The sequence below is a fragment of the Vulpes lagopus genome, chromosome 6 (genome assembly GCF_018345385.1).
Source record: "Vulpes lagopus strain Blue_001 chromosome 6, ASM1834538v1, whole genome shotgun sequence".
In the NCBI taxonomy this organism is placed as follows: domain Eukaryota; kingdom Metazoa; phylum Chordata; class Mammalia; order Carnivora; family Canidae; genus Vulpes; species Vulpes lagopus.
This window is the reverse complement of record NC_054829.1, coordinates 29,631,390-29,657,636: the sequence shown is the minus strand read 5'-3', so window position 1 is coordinate 29,657,636 and position 26,247 is coordinate 29,631,390. Positions and strand designations below refer to the sequence as shown.

Below are 26,247 nucleotides of genomic sequence, written 5' to 3'. Positions count from 1 at the left end.
AGCTGGCAGGAAACTCCAGCTCTCTCCTGAGCAGTGGTCACGGCCAGGGCCTGGGTGCCAGAAAACAGCCAGGTAATGGGAGCCAAGTTGGGGTGCCACTAGTCAATGTGAATGCAGGGCACCCAGGAGGGTGGGAGGGAGAGGACAGGGGAATAGGGAGAGAAGGAGAAAGAGAGAGGATGGGGGGAGAGCACAGGAGGGACAAGGCAATGAAGCAGAGATGAGGGTGGAGCAGGCTCCATTGGGTTGCCTGGGTGAAGAAAGTGAAATCAGCTGTGTGTCCTCTCTTTACTGGACACGATGGAGTGCCTCCCTAATTTTCCTGACATGCCTGCTGCAATAACCTCGTGGTTCTGGTTGTTATCCATCCCCAGAGGGGCAGCTGTCATTCCAGATCATGTGGGCATACCAGAGAGCCAGCGCCATCCTCCCAATATCCCATGGGATAGAGCAGGCAGGGGCCCCATTGTCCTTGCCAGGAAATGTGGGCAGAGTTGCCCATTCAGCAGTCTGGGAGGAGAGGATATGCTGAGGCACGCTGGCACCTTGTCCAGGGCAACCTCTGTTATGTTTTGACACAATCAGTGGAAGCTAGGTTTGAAAAGAGCAGGAAATAGGATGCTTGGGTTCCAGTTGCAGCTTTGCCAAGAAGAGGATCTGTAAGCTGGGATAAATCACCTCGTATTTCTGAGCCTCGGTTCCCTCATTTGAGAAGGGAGAGGGTTAGATGATGTGGCCTATATTCTGTTTATCGTCTCTTTAGGGGCAAAGTAAGGTCATCAGAGGGAGAACTGGAGGGATCTGAGGCAGGCGGTGTGAGATGGAGGGGGGGCGGACAGCCACAGCCACCCTCTCTTCCTGGCGTTACTTCTGCTTTCGCTCGAGGGCCTCGGGGTAGGACCCTGTGTGTTGCTATGACAACAAAGCCTCGTGACAGCAGATGAGGCCAATAGAGCTAGGCCGTACAAGGAGGCTTCGATGGTGGTGTAGAGACCTTGTCTGGGGCCCTGGGTGTGCTGTGGGCCACCACCGAGGGAGCCTGTCGGTAAATGGCAAACGAGAGGTCTGGAATCATCCAGGGTAGAGGTTTGTCAGTGTCGGTGCAGAGATTTTACAAGCCCTGGACCCCTGCATCTCTAATCAGAACAGTCCCCCCTTCAACAGAAAGGGAGGACCAAAAGAATGAGAGAAGGAATGATGGAAACCAGAATTTAATGAGTTCCTGTTTGGTACCAGACTCTACCATTCTGCTTTGCCGAGAAAGTTCGACATGGTTCCCACTTTGAAATTGTGGTGCAGGGAGGATAATTTGTCTTAGGTCACACAGTGGAGCCAGGATTTGAAACCAGAGTTAGCCATGCTGTTCCAGCTCTCCCATGATTCTTTTCCAAAGTGACCCAGTAGAATAGGCAAACAGTAAGGACTAGAGCTGGGACACAGAGGCTTTCCCAGAAACTGATAGCTGCGGATGGGGCTGCTTTCTTGCTTCTCTGGTGTTGCCTGCTTCTCCCAGCAAGGCCGGTGCCCCTCCTGAGACTCTCTTACCTGCACTGACAGTGATGGCCTCCATGAACTGGTCCCTCCAGGAATGTGTCCCCACAACCATGGCCAGGTTTGTCTTTTTGATCAGTTTGTCCACCGTATTCTGTCAGAGAGATAAAAACTTGGAATCATGAGGTTAGAATGCTCAGAACTGTTGAGGAGTCTGGCACTTCAAGGGAATGAAAGATGTCTTGCATTCCAGGCATGTACACATGGGTTCTGGGTGTAATGGTCTTGGATGATATCTTCTGGATAAGTCTTTCTATGTCCCTTTTCCTTGGTTGTGATGGTGGATATCGGTTACTTTGAGCAATACAACAGAGCTTAACAGTCATGATGCCAATAAGCCTTGCTCCAGAGTAGAAAATTTTAGTAACTTTGTTTTTAAAATACAAACAATAGTGATGATATATCCAGGGACTTTATAGCCCATTTTTCCTTATGTTCCTTATGTTATGTTTTCTCCCAATATTCCTAGGATCTAAATGGCTGGCACTATTGCTTCCATGTTATAAATGGGTTAACTGACACGGGGTGGGTAAGTGATTTGTTCAGTTTCAACTTCACATCTCAGTGGTGAAATTGGAACAAAACTTCTACCTCCCACCATGTTATTCTGTTATTCAATTAGATCTCACTTATGGCCTGACCTTGAACTCAAAGGACTCTTCAATGATGACCTCTACTTTGGGGTGTTCGCCCAGTACTGGCTTTCCCATCTCTGCTATCCTCTTGGCCTCCTCTTCCTCCACAGTCAGCTTCCTGTCTGTCACCTCTGCAACAAAGCAAAATCAGACTAGCTTTAGCACATTCACCACTCCCTAGTAGTCTACAGCTCAAGAGTATTAGGCAGTGGGCACAAAGCAAACTGCTCTCAAGAATGGGAACTTCAGGTACTTTTTAGTGCCTCTTTCTATAACATGCTGAACATTTTATGACTATCAGATCATGAGAGGGTCCCTTGCAGCCCTGGTATAAGCATTTTTATTTCCTTTTTTAAAAATTAGACTATTCCCCTTTTTTGTATATTTTTTATTGGAGTTTGATTTGCCAACATATAGTATAACACCCAGTGCTCATCCCGTCAAGTGCCCCCCTCAGTGCCCATCACCCAGTCCTTTTACTTCCATTTTATAATTGGGTGAGCAACCTGACCCAAAGACTTTCATGAGAAATAGCACCTAGTGAAGTCCTCAAGTCATCTGGTAAGATATTGGAGGGTTGGGAACCAAAGCCTTTAACAATTTTGAATTGTTGGGCCTAACTGTTCAACTACTTGATATGAATGTTCTTGGAGGTCATAACCACATGTTAATCCAAAGGGTATGTCTACTGATTCTTGTCAATATATGTTTCCAACACCCTTGGGACTGTGCCCTCTATAGAGAAGTAGGCATATCTACACTCCACACAAGTGACTGTTATCCTCACAGTGAGAAACTTGGAAGATTTCCTGAAAGATTATTTCATGACTTTCCAAATGAAAGATCCCCAGGATTTCTGTAGGAACCAGGCACATTTCCTCTGGAACAGAAATACTCATTCATTCAAAACCAAAAAGAAGCTCTTCCTTTGTGTATGTGTGTGTGTGTGTTGTTGTTGTTGTTGTTGTTGTTGTTTGAGGCATTCTCTGTATCCCTCAGCATCTTGACTCATTTACCAGTGGTCCCTTCTCATGTTGAATGGTGGGAAAATTTTTCCACTTCAGCTGGTGAGTCCATTTTAAGACCACTTCACCATGAAGACATGTTTTCTGGATTAGAGTGAAATAGAGATTGAATCTTTTTATTCCCCTTTGATTAGAAAATTGCTCTTGGCAGCCTGCTTCTTTCAGAGATCATTTAAACATCTTTCCTTCCAAGTCCACATTCTTACATGCAATTAATTCTTTTATTCAGCTCCTTAATTGATTTTATTCCACATAGTGAATCTCCCACGAGAATCCTTTAGCCCTTGGATAATCTCAAGGACAAAGTGGGTCAGAGGCCAAGGAAGTCTTCTTTTCTCTCTAATTTGGGAATTGGTGAAGCGTAGGGATGGGTGAGACTCGAGCTCTTGAAGCTGCAGGGAAAGGAATTCACTGGAAAGACGTTAAGCCAAGAATGTAAGTTAGAAGAGAGGCTGTTTTATATAAGGATTTTCTTAGTTGTCTGAATGAAGATGGTAAGAAAGTATGTGGAGGATTCCTGAGCTGGCTGTTTTCACTCAGTGCTTCTGGCACCAAACACAGAAGGCAATCCCAAAATGATTGGGAGCTGTCCGTGGTGCTGTCCTCTTGTTAGTGTTGGTGACAGCTTTCAGAAGCAATTATTTCTCAAGGATCAATGTCCTGTTTATTTTTAAGTGAGCAGACACCCTCTAGCAGCCTAACTTTATTCAATCCATTGATTCTGAGTCTTTTATTAGTTAATTATGAAAGTAAATCTGGGTTCATCCAGGGTTCTGGCTATGAAGTCAATGATCCTGAAAGACAGACTGCAGGCCACTCTGAGGAAAAGCCTTTTAAAATAAGACTTACAGATTTCTTAAAAGCAAGGATACTTTTCCCCTCTACCTGTAGGTTTTTGCACCATATCACAATGGCTATCCTAGTAGTGACAGTATTATTCTACTTCTCCCTCCCTGATTCCCTCGTGTCATACTTTACATGTGCCACAAGAACTTTATACAAATATAATGAGCTCTCCAGTGACATATAAATGTACCTGTCTAACCCCTTGTCTAGCTATCAATCTGGCACTATATCCACCTGGCAGGATATTGATCTACCTACTGACCTGTCCACTCCTGTGGCGACAGTCAGTTTTTCCATCTAGCTTTTTGCAAAAATCTCTTTGACAAATACCAATCCTCTATCTTTGGATCTCCCACAGCCCCACAGAGGTACTCCATATATATTGATTAAGAGATTGATTCACATGCCTTTAAATCAACTCTGATTTAGTGTCTTCATTTGGTAGTAATTTCTGCCTTTTTCTATTATTGTTATGTTCATTCCTCTATGTTCAAATTAATTTCTTGAGAGGGTGACAAGTCCATAAAAGACCATAATGATTCTGAGAACTTGTGTAACTCCTCAGAATTTCAAGTGAAGAGAATAAATGATAGGTGATTTTGATATTGGGACTGACTGAACAAACTCTCAGATGTCAGAAAGGAGGGGGGTGTGGGGATAGAGGGAGAGAGAAAAAGAGAAAGAGAGAGAGACTACAAATAGGATGAAAGATTGAACAAATACTGGAAGAACAAAGAGTTTGCCAGGCCAGACAAGAATAGATTGCCGTGAATCTCCTACAGGTATCCTCAGAAAGAAATGGGGTGATGCAGCTAGTGCTCTCACTCTCAGGTCCCTGAATTTGGTGGTATAGCTCAGAAGGAATATATTTACTCTCCGTCTTTCACCACCAGACATTCTTAATCATGTTTGCCTGTACATCCAGGAAAGTTCAAACAAGAATTTTAGATTTCTAATGAGTCTTAAGTCTAATCCTGGGGTTCTAGATTAGAAGTTTACAGACTGAAAGATCTAGAAAACGATACCTTCTTTTCCTATTTTAGCTTCTATTGGTGTTTTTGCAAATATGTTAAAAGTACAAGAATGCTGAAACCATATCACCATCTTTGTTCTGTGTATATGTGTGTTGGTGGTGGTGGGGGTGAGGAGAAGCAAGAGTTGGAACAAAGAAGCCCGTATACTTTCCCAGGCAAGAAGATAAGTGAAGTGAAGGAACTCCCAATGCTATGGCATTAATGTCCTGGGGGAATAGTAGAATATCTGGGGTCAGAGGCAGTTCTTATCCTTTTGGTATAAAGACAAAGCAAGTGGTCAAGGAAGCTGGAGTCATTTTTTTTTTCAGAAAGAAAAAAAGTAGAGGTTTACCTATTTTTATTGTTGTTTAAAGGCTCCAGGGAGGTAGATGTCCTTAATATATATATTGCCCCTTCTCAAGACCAGGGTACAGCCCATATGTAATTTTGAATACTCGTGAATTCTGTAAGATACTTTTCCTCTCAAATGTTCTTAAAATTTTTTTATATGTGCAAAGAGCTGATGAAATCAAAGTGTTATTTTAATTTAAACCAAGACATCTTATATAGCTCACTCTGCCTGCACTGAGAGTTATAGTATTGCTGATATGCTGGAAAGGCTTTCCTATCTGCTCACAAAGTTAAATGTTGTTTATGATTTGAATCTACTGATGCAAGCATACTCTCAAAGGTGTATGTCCTACAATAGAACCTAGATTCTTCATGAGAATATGTCCAAAATAAATTCTCCAAAATTTCTATTTTCAGCCAGGTAATTGTCCCCACCACCCATAATATCCTAATTCTTCTTGTTCATGGCACATATGACTTCAAGGGTCAATGACAAATGAACCAAAGTTCTAGCAATTTAGGTCTCAGCTGTAATGAGATGGAAGATCTCCAGGATCAGTAAAATTCCAGATTCTTTAAAAATTGCTTTTCATGTTCTTATAGCAGCTCCCGATTATTTTTCTCTGGTTCTCTCAAGATTGAAGTATTTTCTTTCAAATCCCATCATGACCCTATTAGGAGATTCAGCCCTGACTCTCATTCTCTCTTACCCTACAACATGAGATGACAGATGAATCAAGACTCAGGAGAAGTCTATGACCCACTGACTCTTTGGTAAGTTTCAACTCTCTTCCTGGTCCCAGAGAGGACCAGCTATGCCTTTACCCACATCCGCTGACAGAAGTGGTGCTCAAGAATTGTCTACTTCCTCACAATTATTTCAAGTGGGGAAATAAACCTCTCAGTCCTTAGAAGAACTTGTCAGGTTAGCTTGAGCCCGTAGTTCCTATTAAATAAATCAAAGGACATTGGTCTTAAACTAAATAATGGCACTGGCAAGAAGTAGAAAAGAGGGGGCAAGACACCTCTTACCTGGAGACAACAGGAGCGCTGTTTGCAAATGGATACCAGACAAGGGAAGAAAGAAAAGGAAAGAGCATTAAGGTCCCATCTTGAAAGTATCCCCAGGCTTTGTGGTTGCAGCAGGAAAAGGAAAGCAGTGAGCTTAGTGGGTGAGAGCTCTGCAGCCACATGCAAAAGGCAGCATTTGGAGCATGCACAGCAGCAGCAGCAGCAGCAGCAGCAGCAGCAAGAGGTATGAGCCACTAGAGGGACTGGTGAACACCAGAGCCCTGCAGCCTGACTTTCTCCACACCTTGCCTGCAACTCTGGGGGCTAGGGGAGAAGGAATAAAGATGGGGGAATTCATGTGAGTGGAGCAGGGACACAGCTGGTCATTTGTGATCTTCTAAGGAATGAGGTTATCATATTCATTCTGCAAAGGAATGAGGATCCAGTTACCATGAAAACTGTATAGAGTTGCCAGTTTATCAATATGACCCTGGGGCTTGAATAACAGTTTAGGGTCCTGAGAAGTGGCCTACAAGAGTGGAACAGCCTTCTGTCCCCAACCTTGTAACCAGATCATGCTTAGCTTCCCAGTACCTATAACACTTTCATGGCCACAAATAGCTTTCTAGTTACAACATGGGCCAGAACTTTGAGTTCCCCTCAAAGAAGGACCTCGTGAAAAGATAATTTCTGCAAAATATTTTCTTTTTATAGATATAGTCTGGAGGTTAGGGCCATGGACTCCTACCATTTTGTATCACCTGTGTCTAGTGAAGTCACTGCAACTAGTAGATGTTCAGTAGAAGTTTGTTATTTGCCACCTATTTCGGCAATTGTATTTTTTTTTAATAGATCCTGTGGTGCTGCATCTCTGGGTGGTGGTGTTTTTGTTCCAGAAAGGACAGGCTAAATAGAGCCCAGGTATTCTGGACCAGAGAAACTTCCATACAGAAAGCTATTTGTAGGTGGGAGATGACAAATAACAAGGCCCCTACATGGACTGGGAAGCTGGGTTAGATGGACCTAACACAGGGTATCCCTGGCCCCTGAATTTGTACTTATGCTAAAAGATTCTTGTGATACACCACATCTTCCTCTCAATGGTGTCTTAGTACAGCACTGTACTCCCTGGCTCTTGTCAAATAAAAGGCTGGGAACATCCCACTACATACTCCTAGTACGGCTGGTGACTGAGGTGCTAAGGAAGGAGTGGGAGTGGTGTCTGTGAATTGTTTCTTTTGAAAATCTCTGAGAATGCAACTCAGGCCTGTGATCTATCATCTCACAGTTACAACCACTGATGACATGTGTGGATTGAGAATTTTTATGGTATATAATAAGCAGGGCAAACAGCAGTTGACTTTTTCTGGTTTCTCCCATATGGAATTCCAAGGGGGTAATTGATGAGTGAATCTCCTTGCTACATTGAGATAGGTAGATAGATAGATGATAGATAGATAGATGATAGATAGACAGATATAGCAAGAGAGCTTGTTCATTCTGCTCCTTCTATGGATCTTCATGAAAGCAGAGCCCCTCCTGGCCTCCAACCGGGCTCCAGGGGAAACCAGAAACCCAAACACATCGGTGCACTCAGGTAGGCCAGACAAGGGGACGCTCTTCTAGAAAGGTCACTGCTGCCCTGGTTTTCGCTCAGAAGTACCTCCCAACACCAGAATCATTTCTATCACAATGAGAGGGCTTGCAGTCAGCTGGTATTGTACCATTCTCTGGTCATTGTCTACATGAATTTGAGACTTTCCACTTAGCAGTTATAGATGGGTCAGTGAGATCCAGATAGGCCAATTCTGAATGACATAATACCTCCAGGGTGTTTTTCCTGCTGCTGCTGATGAGAGAATCTGCAGCTGAACTTTCCCCTGTATCGATCCCCAGGGTCAGGTGAGCATCATTTATCCCTGCTCAGACACCCCAGGGACATACAGGAAATAGCATAGCTCTGTGAGTAATTGGAAGCATCTGGGCAGCTTGTCAGGGTGAGCCCATTGATGCGGTAAGAGGGGGCACAAACAAGCCCTCTGACTGGGGGGTGCTCTCCTTTCCACATGAGGTTCCTAGTGTCCAGGCCCAACAGCCTTGGTCATGCTGCTCAGTGTTGCTCTCAGATGTCTACTTCTGGACTCCAGCACTTACTCTATGCCAGGGCAACCGTGTTTCTTATTCATCCTCCCTTTTCCCTCTTCTTGCTTGTTCAGAGCATTTAATCTCACCTCTAAAGTCTGTTTTGTTTGCCAAGAATAGAATCTGCTATTTCAAATACAGTCCTTTTCTTTTCTTTCTTTCTTTCTTTTTTTTTTTTTGATAACACAATTGTCATTTTGACCATGCAGAGTATATGCTGTTCTGAATGCCTAAGACTCTCCCATGCAACAGTGATAATGAAAAGCTTTCTACTGTATAGCTTCTCACTCTGAGAACAGCAGGGAATTCTAAAAATCAGGATGGGTTTTCATTTGATCCTGAGTCTAGATAATCAAGTTGTATGACCTTTCACCTTATGGTCTAATGCCAAAATATGGAAAGATCTGAAGAAACTGAAAATAGACAACAGACCAGAAGGTCAGGAAATGCACATATTTTCTCTTGGCATCTTCCATCTTGGCATCTTGGTCACTGGGAAGTCCTGGAGGATCCTTGCCTCCTCACCTACTCACTCCCCAGGACTAGGCCATACCAGGACTTTGCTGACATCTCCTTTGGACAAAGAGTCCAGAGTAAAAAAAAAGGGGGGGGTGTTCTCAAAGGCATTTGCATTTGGCCAAGTCTCTGTAAGATGTATCTTAGGTCACTCCCTGTCCTGCTGTTGATCAGGATTTATTAGGGAGGCAGAGAAGAAAAAGGATGCCTCTTTACTGATGGACTAGAGTCATGGATGGACTTTCAACCCATTCTTCTTGTCTAGAGCCACTGCCTTCTTTCCAGCTATCCTGAATGATCTTTTGTGCTGCTTTCATTTGCACCTTAGTAGCAGAGACTGTGGAAATTGATAAAACTAGTTTACAATGGCCCTGGGTGTCTGCTGCATCCAGCCAATCATGAAAATGTGGAGTAAATGCACAGGGGAGGTGGGAATGAGGTAGGGCAGGTGTTGAGACAATTTCTGAGAATATTCTCAGTGGTAGTAACTGGAGGACTGGCAGAAACAATCTAAACAATGGAACTAGAGATTTTTTCCCCCCGCACTCTGGCAGTCAGGCTCATGGAGACATCCTATCAGGTGGCAAGAAGAGGATGAGTAATGGAAGATGGAGAGGGCTTTTGCCTCTAGAACACTAGGCATATCCAGACCTGGTTGGACATAGAACTGGTCAGATCTGCAGAGAGTCCCCAGAAGACAGTGAGAACTGATCCATCATACCTGTTGATAAGCCTTTAGGAGTATAGTTGCTGAATCTCTTAGATCTGTCTTGTAATGAAAGGCTTTACGCTGCTCTTTGTCATGTGAGTGTGAAGTAGTTGCAGAATAATCACCCTTTTTTGACAAATAAGTGGGTCTCACTGTTCCATCCTCCATGAGGCTCCCAGGAGCATATCTCTCCTGAAGGGGAGTGTGAATGTCCTTCTCTTGGTATTGCCCAAAAGCACCCTTTTTCATTCCCACATACATTCCTCCAGCACCTTTGAAGTAGTAGTTTCCAATCATTTTCTTCAAAGGAGGAAATCTTTCCTTATATCTTCCTTGGTTGCAACATAATCAGTCCCTTGGGAATGGAACCCTAGCAGGTATTCCAAGATGCATGTCTTGAGGAAGGGAGGAGATGAGGCCACTCCTCTGGTGTGGGATGAGGGTTACCTTGGGATCTGGGTGATATACCTATTGGCAGGCTTCCGTGAACCATATTGTTTCTCAGTGATCAACACCAATACCATTTAGAGGCCCTTCTTCTATTGGAAAACCCATAAATCAATACTCTGGGACTGCCCAATGTCAGTTTTTTTTTTCCCCAGGGCCTTCTGGCTGGGGAGATTTTCATACCTGGAATTACTGCTTTCTTTTTGAGACTTCCAATTTTCTGCTTTAGGCATTGCATTGTCCTAAAGTAGCCTGAATAAAGTTCCCTACCTTGGGCTAGGAATAAAGGTAAAGTGAGATGGGGTGGATGTCAAGGGGAGAAAGACTAGTTCAGGATTCCAGATCATATGACTACCTCAGAAGCCAGCTCTGTCTCAGAAGCTGTGGCCTTTGACACTTGGTATACCTTCTCATGCCATGGTCTCCCCAACTGTGAAATAGATAAAACACTTACCTCTATGAAGGGAAGAGGGGTTTATGAACCACTCTGCAAGTGTATAGCCTGCCAAGCACTCATGGAAGGTTGGGGAATGCAGAAAACTGTCAAAGCATCATTGCAACATGGGCCCCGGACCCCATCCCAGACCCTTCCCCATTCAATCCAGGCTTGAGGGTGAGGGGTGGGAGGGGAAGAAGGCAGGGAAGGGGCAGACATGCATGGCATCACATTCCTTTCTTTTTCTTCTCCTCCCCACCCACCAAGGAGTGTCCACATTTACAGGTTCCATGTATGTGTGGGGGCTGCGGGGAAGAATGCAGGGGACGGTGGTAATCAGATCATTGGAGCACAAGGCAGAAGGAAGTAACTCAGTAGGGTAATGAGGAGTTGAGGCTGCAGCGCTGTCCAGAAGGTGGGAAAGGAGGACTGGGGAATCGGCTAAGGCTAAGAAGGCAGAGATGACACCGAAACAGGGTGAGAGCGAGAATACAGGAGGGAAAAGAATAAAAAAGTCCATTGGTCAAAAAAGAGGAAAAAGGAAAAGGGAAGAAAATGGGGGGAGAAAAAACAGAGTTGCTTTTTGTTGCTGTTGCTTTTCAGTTTAAATTTTTTTCTTTCTTTTTGCTGTTGTTGTCTTATTTTGTTTTGTTTTTTTAAAGAATCTCACACCTGATATTCCACGTTCCATCCATTTCGGTTCACCAAGGACAATGAAGAAATTCTCTTGCCTTTCGTATTCCTCCTCATCTACTATTTTAACCCTTATGGTTTTCCTGTAGGGACAACAAGAGAGAGAGTGTGTCGACTGGGTCGGTAGATTTTTTGGACATTTGGAGCACAGCCTTTAAAATCATTCCCCGTCACTCCTGGCACATGCAGCCCGGTCCCGCCATGGTGGCATTTGACAGGACTATGGTGGATTGATTTTTCTCATATTAAAAAAAACAGAGAAAACAAAAACGGTCTCAGCTTTTCTTGTCTCCTTGGTTGTAGTTTCCTTATGGGTGTGAAGGAAAGGGAGCCAGGAGGCAAGGAAAAGTGGGCAAAGGAAGGACTCTAGGAGGACAGGAGGGAAAGGGGAAGGACAAGGTGGGTAATGGTGGGGAGGAGTCAGCTTAGATCCTGCAGATGCTTAGTAGGAAGTGGGTGGGGCAGCGCATTCCATTGGGTGTCACATGATAACTGGCATTTCTTTGGGAAGCAGGTAAACTACCAGCCCACCTGGAATGATCCAGGATCCTTCTACAACAGGAAATAGGTCAATAATATCTAGCTAGGAGCTCGTTTCACTTCCTTGTATCTATACTCACTTACGTGTACCTCATAAAGAAAAATTTTAAAGTGAAGTATTTATGAGGAAGGAAAATGAGAGAGAGAGAGAGAGAGAGAGAGAGAGAGAGAGAAAGGAAAGCAGAATCCTACTATCTTTGTCATTCTTTATCTCAGGGTTTTGGTGGTGGGATCTAAAATAAGTATGTGTTAACCATAGTATGATATAGGACTCCTTCAATATTTACAGCTGATGCACTCCTGGGAAAATGTAAAGAAAATGATATAAGTCATCAAATTCTAAATCACCTTTGTACTTCTATCATATAGGGGTGATACGTTCCAGGGCTGGCTTACTTAAAAGCTGATGATCTGGTGAAAATGGTGAAGGAGGTTTCTATTCATTTCTGGGTATCTCAACAAAGCTTAGTGTCTTTTAAAAACAAGTCATCCAGGGAAGCAAAATTTCCTTGAAAATCACTCCCCTTCAGAGTCTGGCATGAGGCTGGCTCAGGCCAATTGTCATTAGAGACGTTGCTATGGGGATCTGGATCATCCCCATCTTGGTCCTTCATGGAACCACAGTGGGGTTGGTGGGTCCCAGCAGGGAGCCATGATTGGTATTTCTTGCTTACTTTGTTTTTGGCCCAGGACCTAAATGCTCTCTAAAGGGCAAAGAGGTGCTAACAAACAATGACTAAAATGTCTAATCAGAACCTCTGATGTTCCTCTTTCATTCTAAAGACATATTCAGCTTTGCGATCTATCAGGTAGACTGATATGAGGTGGTTTGTTAGACACAAGATGTGCCGTGCATTTGTGTTTTGTGTGTGTGTTTCAGGAGTACATTCTTGGTTACCCTTTTTGGCACTATTTCTGGACACCTTTACATACCTTGCCCTCAGTAGACAAAAGATGAAAGTAAATGACTGTCAAGAAGAATTTTCTAGGAACTTCTCTCTAGGCCCTAGATATTGGAACCTGGGGCTACCTATGAGATGTGAGCCTGGCAGTTTTTCCCTTGCAGGGACTCTGCTGTGGGTTGGGAATGGGGTGCTCTGTGACCAAGGGCATGGCCTGAGGGACATGATTGATGGCCTTGCCAGGGAAGGAACGTTGCCCCCCCAAATACTGACAGCTCCCCTTTACACAGATGATGTATCCAGAAGAGGATGTTCTGACTTGCCTGTTGGAAGTCTGGGGTGTATGAAGTCGTTTAAGTTGAAGGCAAAGGCTCCATCGACTCTGAGAAATTCTGTGATCTCTTGGGAAAGCTCCCACTCGAGTTAGAATCCCCTCTTCCACTATTCTCTCTGCCACCACACTTAGATGCTCTTTGCAGGGAAAAGAGAGTCCAGCAGGTAGGTCTGTGACCTAGACCTGAAACTCAAACCTATACTTTCAGCTCAATCAAGGTCAGGGAGAGAAGAAACACATCTTGCTAGCAGGAATATGGCAAGAAAGAGAGCTCCTAAGGCCTGCTCTGGGGAATGGGATGAACCATAAATAGAACCCAAATCCAAATACATCGATTCCCAATGTCTGGGGACTATAAGCTTAGCCCTGAGAACAGCTGCCCCATGGGAATCTGTGCTGAGCACCTGGGGCAGTTCTCTGGTGTTGCCCTCCTGCCTGGTGCTGTGCTGTGTCATCTTTTTCTTTCCTGTGTAGGACACCATCCAGGAGAAGCAAAGAGCCCCATATATGACACTCTGGACTCTGGCTGACTCTCTCTCTCTCTCTCCCTCTCTTTCTCCCTCCCTGTCTTGTGTTTTTCCCATAGCCATTTCTCCATCCCACAAAAATTACCACTACCTCTTGAACATCCCTCTTATGGATACCATGTGACAGGCTGGCAGGTGTTAGGGCAGAGCTGGGATCACAGAGAGGAGAAGGAGAGGTGGAAAAAAAGGAAAAGAAAGAACAAGAAAGAAAACAAGGGGACATGAATTAGAGGAAGAAGAAAGGGGAAGAGAAGACAAACGGGTTGGAGAAAGGAAGAACCAGAAGAGGAGAGGAGAGAAGAACGTTAACGTTAGTGTGGAGGACAGGGTACTACACCTTTCTGCAAACTCATATCCACCATGCGGGGGCCCATCATCTCAATGAAGTAATTCTTGTTTTTCTCATACGCCTCATCATCAATTACCTTGATGGGAATTGTTTTGCTGTGGATGGAAAAATAAGTATCATAAGCGAGGAGCAGAGTGGTGGGCGTGGCAAGCCAGCCAGGAGAAGGAACAGGAAGAGAAGAAAACAGTGAGTAGATCCAGAAAGTCAAAGTGCGCCCCCACGGGGGCACCCAGGAGAGGGACTGCCCCAGGCTCCCTTTCAGGCTCACTGGGCTCCTCCTACTTAGGCTTCGTGTGGCTTTGTGGCATGGTCAGACTCGAAGACTGCAAAGTCAAAGGTTCTGGTTCTAATCTTGGATATGCTACGTGACCTTGGACAAATAATGTAACTGACACACAAACAGGTTAAATAATGCTTACAGCGTCCGAGGGCGGTTGTGAGAACAATGAAATAATATACATATAATGAATTTTTAAAAAATCTTTTGACTTTTGAAATCAGTTGGGTTGGTCTGAAAGGTTTATCTTATAGAAAAGGACATAGATGGGGGTCATGTTGGCCTGTAACAATCTTGCCTAGAAACAGAAGGACTTTTCTCTTTCTCTGTGGCCATGACTACCATGGAGAAGCCAGGAGGGCCATGTGGCTCAAGTCACACATTCTGGTAATTCACAAGGGGCTTCAGAAACTACAAGGCTACCTACAAATGAGCCCTGCAGCCACAGGGGTGCACTGACTAGATCCCATTAACTGCAGGGTGCTCTGAATCACAGTTATCTTATAAATCCTATAATGACCTTGTAACTACCTCAATTGGAGTATTTTTATGTTAAAAGATGTTTCACTAAATAATGAAAAACATAAACCAATTTTAGTAGTCTTGATTTCCATTTTTCTTTCCTTTCTTTCTCCTTTCCTTCTCTCTCTCCCTCCCCTCTTCTTTCTTTCTTACTCTTTTCTTCTTGTGTACTCTTTCTGTCTATCTGTCTTCCACTAGGAGCTTTAAAAGCAAAGATGGACCTGGGCCTCTCCCAACCTTTGCTTAGTAATGGGGACATTTCAGGACCAGACTCCAGTCTAGGCATTTCGCAGAGGGTGTACGACATTGCTGAAAGGGTTGTGCACAGATCTGAGTCTCCCCTCAAGAGGGACGCACACAAGGAGTCCTGTCCAGCTGCATGTAACCTCTCAGACTTGAGTGGCCCTAGGCTCTATCTATCTATCTATCTATCTATCTATCTATCTATCTACCATCTATCTATCATCTATCTATAGTATATAAAGTAGGAATATCTTTCTGACTTGGGGCAACCTCTCTGCTCTCTCAAGTTTTCCCAAGTCACCATTAAGAGTGTTGGATGTCTACAGAGTTCCTTTGTCCACACTGCTGATCCCTTAGAACCAACCAAATGTGGCCCTGTCACTCCCAAAGTGAATTAATAGTAGTTACTAATACACTCTGGCCCCTGCCAATCCACTGTTTCAAAATTCAAAATTTCAAGACTCCAAGCCATCATCACTGGCCACACCGACTCCCATGACAGAAAAAGCTGGCTGTCCAGCACAGAAAGCATGAGTGTTCAACCTCTGAAAGGCCTCTCTGGCCTCTCTTCCTTGAGAGCTGCAACAGTGATACTAGAGACTGAGGACTTGGGGTCAAACCTGGTTTCCACTTCTCACTAGCTGAGTGACCTGGGCAACTTGCTAAAGCTTTTCAAGTCTCATTTGTAAAGTGGAATATGAATATTCAGAGCATTCTTATATGAGATAATGCACATGAAGTGCTTGGTGGGGTGCATGTTCCCTAGAAAGTGTTTAATAAATGGAGTAATATGACCCTGGTGGTTTGAGAGTATTATATAAGGGTATCTTACCATCTCCAGACATTAAGTCAGAAAATAAGGGGAGATCAATACATTGAACTGGTGGAGCAAGAGGTGGTACAAGCTGGAAACAGAAGTCAGGTCAAGAAAGAACTGGATAATACAGGATGATCCATCCCAAATGGGTTAGGTGAGGGACATGTGATGTTAAAGGTGAGAGCATAGATAGCAATTCCTATTTTTTCAAAATCTAGCCTTGTGTCCCTGTCAGCAACAAGCTCCGGGCTGAACAGACCACATGTCATAAGACACAGTGTGACTTGGGCTTGTGATTTTTAGTGAACAGATAAAGAGAATAAGAGATGCCATCAATAACTCAGTGGACGACAGAAATGAGGACAGACATTAGTAGTGGCATGAGGAACGGAGGTTAGCTAACTGGAACCACTGGCAGAGGGTGTTATAAGTGGAGGAGGCAGGGTATGAGACTCTCTTGCTGAGATCAGTTATGCAGAAGGCATCACATCTGTTTGGACCTTGCCTAAAAGCTAGAGAAACCCTTTCCAGCTCTTAAAAACCAAGAAAGTCCTCAGTTTTGCTCAAGCCACACATGAAGCCACAAGTATATTTAAATTAAATGAGAGTCACCAGCCAGGTCTTGAGTTCTCTTTCCAAATTTGTTCTTCCTCATTTCAGTCAACAGCAACTAAATAGATTGGATAGATTCCAGGTCTATCCAAACCTGGAATCTCTCCTGATTACTTCATTTTCCTCATCCTTCCCTCCAACCCCACCTCCACCCTCATACATGTAGTTGGCCACCATCCTTCCCTCTGCTACCAAGACCTAGATCAAAACAACATTGCCTTTCCTTTGGAGTTGGTAATAACCTTCTAAGAGATATTTCTGCCTTTGCTCCCTCCTTCAATTCCCCCCCAAGAACACAAGATTGTCTATTGAAAATGCAACTCAAGTTCCATACACCCCTACATTTGGACTAAATACAAAGTCCTTACCATGGCCTATAGGATCTTGCATAATCCAGCTACTGGTGACCTTGCTGATTCCATTCATAATATTCCCCCCTTCCTTAGGAGTCCCAGAGACACTGGTCTTTCTTTCTGTTCCTTAAATCAAGCTCCTTTCCACTTAAGGCATCATCCTTGCTTGTTCTCTGTGCCTGGTTCTGTGCTATCCTCATCTTCTGGGTCTCCACATAGGCATTACCTCCTAGGAGAGGGGCTTCCATGGCCATGTTACTTCCTTGGGTCTCTACCTCCCCACCATGGGTTACCTTCCATCAGGTTCCATCTGCTCGTTCCCTTCACTGCCCCAATCACAGCCTGAAGTAGGCTGGCTAGTTTATTAACTTACTTGTTTATTGTCTGTCTGTCCACAATGGAATGTAAGGGCCACGATGACAGGCTGTCATCACTTGCCCTTTCCATCCTAGTGCCTGGTGTGGAGGAGGCCCTCGACCATTACTTGCTGAAGAACCCAAGGTGAATTTCTAACACACCTGAGAACACATCAGTCTTTTTGCAGTGAAAATTCATTAGGAACAGCAATAAAAAAATTTTTTGAAGGCTACTCTGATTGAATGCCAAAGGATGCCCAGTGGGACAAAGAGACCAGAAGCCCAATGTCATCCAACAACACCCTCAGCTGATTAGCCCACTCCATTTGTCTGTCTACGGGAGAGCTCTCCAACAACAAGCTGGGCTTGAATGCATGGGGCTTGGCTGGGGTTTTTGACCTGCCCTGCTTCTCCTCCCAGCCTTCTGCCGAGGGAGGAATCAAAGCATCAGCGTTCCCAGCTAAGATTGGGCTGTACTGCTTGGAAAGGATGCTCCCAGAAGACCTCCCACCAACAAGCCAAAAGGGATCAGGAAATCCATGTATGGGCTGCCTGGCTGGCCTCTCAGAACATTCCTTTGTATTGAGGACACCCAATTCCAAATCAGTCCTCTAGTTCTCAGGGTACTGTGAAGGGAAAGGTGCTTTTTTTAGCCACTGAGGAAGCAGCATTTATTTGTTGAATGGATGAATACTACATTCCTTTATACAAGGAAGGGACCTAAGATAATACATACACTTACATTCTCAACACCATGAGAACTTTATTTCATCCTTACTTCAGTCATGTAACATAAGTATTATTACTTCCACTTTAAAGATGAGAAAACAAATTCTCAGAGAGGCTGAGTAACCTGCCCAGAGTCACACAGCTAGCACATACATCAGAGCTGGGATTTTAGCACTTCTCCATTATTACTCCTACAGCTTATTTTATGCAAGCAGGTGGATAAATTCTGGATGCCATTCCTAAGCTGTGCCACAGTGAGGAACTACAGGATTCTCCATTTAAATTCAGGCAGCAGGTCAGAAATTCAGTTAATAAGTGGATCTGCCTCTGCACTATGTTGTGAGTAGGTGGTTCCTAACCCTTTGGCCTTCCCTTGCTGGAAGTAATCTCTAAATAATCTGACTTGGTGACTTCTTCCCTTCTGATTTCTACTAAATGACTCTTCACCATATCAAGAAGGATTCTTTCTCATCATTTCTAAATTTATCCTGGCTGCTCCAGGCCAGCTAATGCTCACACAGCTTCCTTGACCCGGGGCTTTGGGACAGAGCTGACAGTGGAGCTGTTAGGTTTTTTGTGGGAGCTTTCAGAAGCCTCACATCTCTGTGTTGGGTTCTTGTAGTCTTCTTTATTAGGCACCAGCAGACCTCCAAGTTTATTTATTTATTTGTTTTTAAATAAATTTATTTTTTATTGGTGTTCAATTTGTTGACATACAGAATAACACCCACTGCTCATCCCATCAAGTGCCCACCTCAGCGCCTGCCACCCAGTCACCCCCACCCCCCGCCCACCTCCCCTTCCACCACCCCTAGTTCGTTTCCCAGAGTTAGGAGTCTTTCATGTTCTGTCCCTCCCACCTCCAACCACACACTGAGGGCCCGACACTGACACTCCCCACAGCCTTACCAAGGTCTAGGGGAAAGGTTCTTTGACTCATGAAAAGGTTTAGAATGCCCTAATTTATTTCCTCTTGGAAAAAGATGTCCATAGGGTCCCCCCAAATAGTGCTTCTCAAACTTTGATGTGCATTTGTATCCCCCTGGGATCTTGTTAAAATGCAGATTCTGATTCAGTGGGTCTGGGGTGTGCCTGAGATCCTGCATTTCTAACAAGCAGCCAGGATATACCCAAGCTGTTGGTCTGGGGCCCAAGACTTTTTAGAGAAGTCTCTCTGATTATAATAAAAACTTAGGGAAAAATCAGACAGCTGCTCAAATGCTGTGCCAGTCAGAGAGAAGGAGGCTGGAATCAAAGGCTGGCATTTCAGCCAGGGCTGGAGGTAGTAGGTCCACTCTGACACTGCATTTTGTGGGGGAAATTGGAGTACACCCAGAGTAGGGTAACTAGTGTGGTGAATGGTCTGCAAACTATGTTTCAAATTAATTTGCTAATATTTATATAGTGACTACCTTCTCCCAGGCACTGTGCTATTCAGGTACTTAATTAAGTAATTTAATCCTTACAACAAACTGGTGAGTTAGGAACATGCTGGACAAGGTGCTGTTCTCTCTGTGTGTATTATCTCACCAAATCTTCACCATAACCAATAAAGCAGATGCTAGTTTTGCCTCCATTTTATAGATGAGGAACTGGAAGCCCAGAAAAGTTAAGAGACTTGCCCAAGGTTGTAGCTAAATAAGTGGCAGAGCTGGGATTTGAACTCAATGTGGCTCTAAGGACTGTGCTTCTAAGTGAGATCTGATATGTGGTTCCACAGGACAAATGTCTGTTGCAGAAGATGACACCCCTCTACCCCCATGGTTCTGGGGCTGTCACAAATGCTGCTTCCAAGGCACTGAGGCCATTGGCAGTGAGGCAGGCTTCTACTTTACCATGTACCGTTACAATAATAAGATGAACTGGGTTATAAGGGAGTGGCTCCCCCGTTCCTGGTGGTATTAAAAGTAGGATGACAATGCATGAAAATGGCCATGGAGAGGATTCCTGCATGCTACAGAAAGTCAAGTAGATGACCTATAAAGGTCTACACTGGTAGACCTATAAAGGTCTATACTGGTAAACCAGCTCTCTCGGGGTGGGGAGGGGGTAGGCACTCTGATTTGGGGTATATACTTTCCATGGTTTAAATACTCCTACTGTAGTCAATTTAAAGTTACTAAGTTTTTGTTTTGTTTTGTTTTATTAGATTTTATTATTTTATTTAAGAAAAGAGAGCAGGAATGGGGAGAGGGGCTCCCCACTAGCAGGGAGCCTGATGTGAGGCTCGATCCCAGGACCCTGGGATCATGACCTGAGCTGAAGGCAGACACTTAACTGACTGAGTCACCCAGGTTCCCCTCAAGCTACTAAAATTTAATGACCAACTTGTAAATTCCTAAACATTTAACAATCTGCTCTTACGAACCAGTAGTAGTCAGTTCCAGCACACGACTGGCAGCGTCAGATTCTACTAAAATGTTTAAGAGACGTTAGGATGACAAAAGGTGGTTCTAACTGATTTACAAATAATTTTACCCATGCCAGTGTTTCCTCAAAATGGGTAATGATCTGCTAAAGTAAGGTATGAATGTGTTTATCCAAACAAGCCTTTGGGAAAAAAAACTCAAAGGCTTTTAAAAGGAATGTGGGTGGGTGAGAAAATACAGGGGCCCTTACAAGCAGATAGCTTCCTCTGGCTCAAGAAGGGGAAGCCAGAGATCTGAACCATGAGAAGGACTTAAAGGGTTGTTTCTGGTTTAAAGATAAGCAGGAATGCAGGCAGTCTCTAGTAGCAGAGCGGTCTCTGAATGACAGCAAGAAATGGGACCTTCAGTCTTACAGCCACATGAAACTGGACTCTGCCAACAACCTGAATGACCCTGGAAGCCAACACTTCCTCCTAGCTTCCAGACAGGAGCCTAATTCAGTCTTGATTTCAGCCTTGAAACCTTGCACAGAGAACTTAGCCACTCCGTACCTTAACTCCTGACCTGCAGAACTGTGGGATAATAAATTGATATTGTATTAAGCCTTTAAGTTTATGACAACTTGTTTTTTTTTTTTTCAACTTGTTACACAGCAATAGACAACTAATATGGGGGGCTTGTTTGTCTTACAAAGTCAGGAACTGAGCCAAAGGATCTCTTGAAATGGTTTTGCCCTATCTATTTTGTAATCAGAATACTTTGTCCCGATGGCAGGGCCACTGGTAGGCTATCTAGCACCTTTGTGCAAAGTTGAGAAGAGATACAGTCCTGGAGATGCACAGCCCAGTGAGGACAGGGTGCCTTTCTCTAGCTTGTACAACAATGCATCAGGATGCTGGGCTCGGCATGGAAAGAACTGGCTGGATTTGTAGTTTTCCACTCAAGGGTCTTTATGCAGTGCACAACCTGCACAACTGTAAGCAGCAGCCCTGCTTGGCAAACTCTTGTGTGATTCACTCACTGTTTCACACAAATGCCAGAACCAACAGGAATATGGGGCAGGCTAAGGCAGAGAGATGGATTTCACTGAAGAACTTTCTGCAAGTTGGGGGGTGAATTAGGTGGGAGATGAACAGGCAAGAAGGCACAAATGAGGAGGGAGGGGTGTTTAGGTGTGTATGAAGGAGCATGCACATGATCTTTGCTGCTTTGGCATCTATTCTGGACCCTTCTGATAAGCTGTCTGCTGCTTGTAGTTTCTTCACAGCTATGAGTAACTGTACCCACAGAGATACAGCTTCCCCTAAGCAACATGTAGGAACATTTTGTCTCCACTGTCAGTTAAGATTGACTGCTGGGCCTGTCCATGGGCACATATCCACAACGTGCTTGAGGACTTGGGAGTCATTCTGTCCACTCTGGAATGTCTGGGTTCATAACTGGGCACTGTAACTCATGATTGACTCATTTGCTCTCCCAAATATCCACTTCTGCAATGCCTGAACAGCTTCTTACCTGTGGCTAAAGGGAAAAGTACGCTTTAGATGACTGTATGATTACAGATTTAGACTTCAGGATATGGTCAGAGGCAAAGTGATACCAAAAACCCCAAAGGGGCCACTCACTCTGTTTCCCAAAGGTCAGGGCAAAGTGAGGAAATTTTTATTTCTAAGAAAGGCAGTCTTCTAAAATAGGCCCCCTTCATTTTGAAGGCTATTATGACTTGCAAGGCAACTCTACAAGGTAGAAATATTTTAAATTACAAATGTTTATTTTCTCCATTCTTTCATAGGATGAAGACTGAACCCTTTATCCCAGGAATTGGAAGTTCTCTGTAATGTCCATCCATGCATACATCTATCCATACATCCATCCATCTCTTCAACTTTATCTTTTCATACTTGCCCACACACAAACTCTACACTTCAATTTTCCTCATTATGCTCAAAATATGCCATACTTCTGCTCACCCTAGAGACTTTCTTTCTTCTTTCCCTCTTGCCCTTACCTCCCACATCCATCACTCCATCAACTCATCCATCCATTCCTTCCTAATGATAACACTGCATAATGAAACTACTTAATGAAATTGCATTAAACTCCATAATAAAATACTTCATTCAGCAAGTATTTATTAAGCACCTGATCGTGGCAGACACTATTCTCAAGCAAGAATTTCTAACTTCAAAGAGTCTTCTGTGTAGCGGGGAGGCAGATATTAATCAAGTAATTACAGTCAAGTGTGGTGTGATGCTAGGGTAAGAATAGAGCTGAGGAGGCACACAGTCCAGAATAAGATCAGGAAGCCTCACCAGAGGAAGGGATATTTCAGCAGAGGCCTGAATGATGAGTCAAGTTGATTAGGCCATAAGGGAGAGAAAGGGTCTCCCAGAGAGAGAAGATGCCCTATGCAAAGGCTTGGTGGTGAAAAAAAAAAAAAAAAACAACACATGGTGGCTTCTAGGTGATGAAATGAGTTCAGTTCAGCTAGAGCACCAAGAGAGAGGGGTGAAGTGGGAATAGATGAGTCCGGAGAGAAGGCAGTGTCAAAGACATAAGGGGCCATGCTATAAGCCTATAAGCACTATATGGTACCCTATAAGCCATGCTAAGGGGTTTGGGATAGTCTGCCCTCCTCTCTACCTATCCAGGGCCCCCTTACTCCATTCAAATAGAACCTAGGTACTACCTAGCTCTGGAGGATGTTCTTGCATATCCAACCCATGCTGGGTTCCCAAGGTTCTGACTACTGTACCAAACTAATCATGCACTGCCTGATACATTTCTTGGCTCCATTCATATGTCATTATCTTGCTTCCTGAGCTAGGCTATGTTTCAAGGGCTCAAAATATGTCTTGCCTCCATTTCCTTCTCTGGTTCCTCTTCAGTGCTTACTGGATACATGGTCCCTGATTCATCCATCCACCCATCCTACACCTGTTAGAGTAAGCAGGTTAGATACATGAGCAGGAGGGAAGAAAGGAGGACAATGAATAGACAGTCAAAGGGACACCTGGTGTCTACCCAGAGACCACGCCATCTCCCTTAGACCAACCCTTTTTGCAGTTCAACACAGACTGAGAAGCAGAAGACGGGGGCTACAGAGACTGTCCCAACTTTGGAGCATGCACACTTAAGAAAGACCACATCTGTGAGTAACCCCAAGGCTCTTATAATTATCATTATAATACCATTTGCATTGTGGTTTGTCTCCCCCACCCCCACCCTGTGGGTTGCACTTCAGCAGCTCATGGGAAGATGACTAACACAAACTTGCACAAAAGGTTCAAGGGCAAGAAATCCAGGCAGACCCATGGGGGGAACAATGATAACAAGATGGGAGGGAGGAGACCAAATAAACCACCATAAAATAACAATGAGAAGCTCAGCGCGCTGCCACCCATGCTCAGTCAGCCCGCTCCTCTTGTCTCTGGAGTGTACTGTCACTTTTTGCTAAATAAAAAACCTTTGCTACTTTACCGAGTCTCTCAACTGAGTTCTTTCTTTGGAGAAAACAAGGACCAAGGAATGCCACAACTCACTACCCCTGGAACACACTGGCTCATTATATATCAGAAGTACGTTCCTGCTCTCATGAATCTTATAGTCTTGTGAACATGTACAGAAAAACCTCTCTTTTGCTGCTTCCCTTTGCTTGTGTAGAATTTCCAGAAGGTATGGGGTAATATTAAACTCTAGGAAATTTGTTATCTCTATAGAAAGAATCAACTTACATGCTGGAGCAGCCCAAATCAGTCTTGGTTTGAACATACCACAAACCTCAAGGAGGCTCCTAAGCTTGACTATTTCTCATGGCCACCATGCCAAGATGACATCATGTATGTGTAAGTACGTGTGTGCTCACATACATGGAAAATCAATGTGTTCATGAAGTGTCTAATTCCAATTTGTCTGCCAGGACGAGAGTGCTCTCATCTCTTTAGGTGTGATAAAGATTCTTCTCCCTCCTTACTGCTCTATGGTGGGGAGTGTTTCATATTCCTGACTGTGTGTATGGGCATGAATGGGGCTATGATGGGGTGGAGTGGGAGTTAGGAAGCTCCACTCTAGGTTAGTGGGAGAACCTGGTCTTGAAAGTAGTCTCTGTAAGGGCCTTGCCCAGTTATTCTCAAAAGGGAATTCAATTTCCAATCCTTATAGCAGTGGAACTGGTTTAGGCTCTATACGTGACTCAGTGATTTATGGCCTCATAGGGGCCTCTCGTTTGCCCTGCCTCTCCTTAACTGAGTGAGGTCTGAGAAAGGGAGAAGAATTCACAGCTCTAATTCTCTCCCGCTTGCTTCTTCTTCTTCTTTTTTTTTTATTAGTTTTTTTTTAATTTATTTATTCATGAGAGACAGAGAGAGACAGAGAGGCAGAGACCCAGGCAGAGGGAGAAGCAGGCTCCATGCAGGGAGCCTGACGCAGGACTTGATCCTGGGACTCCAGGATCACGCCCTGGGCTGAAGGAAGCGTTAAACCCCTGAGCCACCCGGGCTGCCCTCTCCCGCTTGCTTCTAAGTCAAGAGGGAAAGTGAAACAAACAAACAAACAAACAAACAAACAAATAAACAAACCTACCAATGGTCTGGGAATAAATGGTTGCTGTCTTGAAGTTGATAAATCCTCTTTCTGGAAAAGCAATGAGCATAATCTACAAAATCATTTTATTTAAGTGTGCTCCCAGCATTGAAGAGAACAAATGACTGGTTATCTGATTCATAGTTTTGGAGATGTTGGGTCTCTCTGTCTTGCTTTCCCTCCCTGGTGGGCATCTCTTTTTTTTTTTCTCTTTATATTTTATTTATTTACTTAAGAGAGAAGAGGGCAAGTGCGTCCCCCCACATATACACTCACATGCAAGTTGGGGGGCAGGGGGAGAAGGAGAGCATCTCAAGCAGATTCTGTGCTGAGTGTGGAGATTGACATGGGGCTTAATCCCACAACTCTGAGACCATGACCTGAGCCAAATCAAGAGTCAGAAGCTCAACTGACTGAGCCATCCAGGCACCCCTGGACATCTCAGTTTTTAAGAATGACTGTGATCCAAGCAGAAAGGAAAGAAGACTATATTGTACAGACATGAAACCTCAGGCACAAGAAAAACCTTCTAATAATTAGGAAGAGAGAGGGACCGGCTCCTAAGGACGTGAGTCAGACATTGTCAAAACTCCATACTTGCACCTTAATTTCCTGTCCACTAGAGCACTTATAAAGACCATACTGCTGGTAGATAATTTCTAGAGATCCCAGTGAAAAGCAAATTTGGGAAAGATTACCATCTCTGGGCTGGGTGGAGAAAATCTTCAATTAGAGACTTAACTACATGGAAGACTGGCTTATTCTACAGAGGTCTTCTTGACTGAATCAATCAGGGACTAAACTAAGGCAGCATTGCTCAACGCAGTGGGTGACATGTTCACACACAAGTCACCAGGAATACCACCCCACTGGGGTTGGGGAATGTTGCCAGGTCACATGTCAGCCATTGTCACCATTTGAGTGTATTATGTTGTGGGTCCCAAAGGATTTGTCAGAAATTTCTACCTGTGAGACTTCTGAATGAACTATTTTCCAGTTCTTGCCTTCTACCAGCCAAATGGTAAATTCTTGTTTTGTAGCATCTAGAGACAAAATGGGGCCCAGGCTGTCAACGGTTGGAGCCAGAGCACCTGAGTCCTAGCCCCATCTAGCTGCAGGAGTGCTGAGCACTGCGTCCCCTCTAACGTGACAACCTTGCCTCCTGCTAGTTTCACAGAACTTGGTGATCTTATCAGGAACATAGTAGGCAAACTTCTTAGAGAATAGAGTCTAAAGGCAGAAGCTGAGATTTTCACAAGGGTGAGGGGAATGAAAATCCTCTTTGCTTTGTGTTTAAAGTTCTGATGTTCTGCTGATGGTTAATGGAAGAGGCTGAGACAGAATAGAGAGTAATGGATCCA

The 26,247-nt window shown here is 44.2% G+C and overlaps 1 protein-coding gene across 5 annotated transcripts in view; it reads right to left on the bottom strand.

Moving 5' to 3' along the window:
* Nucleotides 1–26,247, bottom strand: part of SLC8A3 (solute carrier family 8 member A3) — a 142,718-nt gene that overhangs the window by 4,824 nt on the left and 111,647 nt on the right. For 2 of the 5 annotated variants that reach the window (XM_041759927.1, XM_041759928.1), the window contains 4 exons: nucleotides 14,016–14,122; nucleotides 6,454–6,471; nucleotides 2,193–2,317; nucleotides 1,546–1,645 (listed from right to left, as the gene is read on the bottom strand). In XM_041759927.1, the coding sequence (XP_041615861.1) occupies nucleotides 1,546–1,645; nucleotides 2,193–2,317; nucleotides 6,454–6,471; nucleotides 14,016–14,122 (350 nt within the window). Of the gene's footprint in view, nucleotides 1–1,545; nucleotides 1,646–2,192; nucleotides 2,318–6,453; nucleotides 6,472–11,354; nucleotides 11,459–14,015; nucleotides 14,123–26,247 lie in introns of those variants that run through there. The other 3 variants (XM_041759931.1, XM_041759929.1, XM_041759930.1) reach the window with 3 other exon arrangements.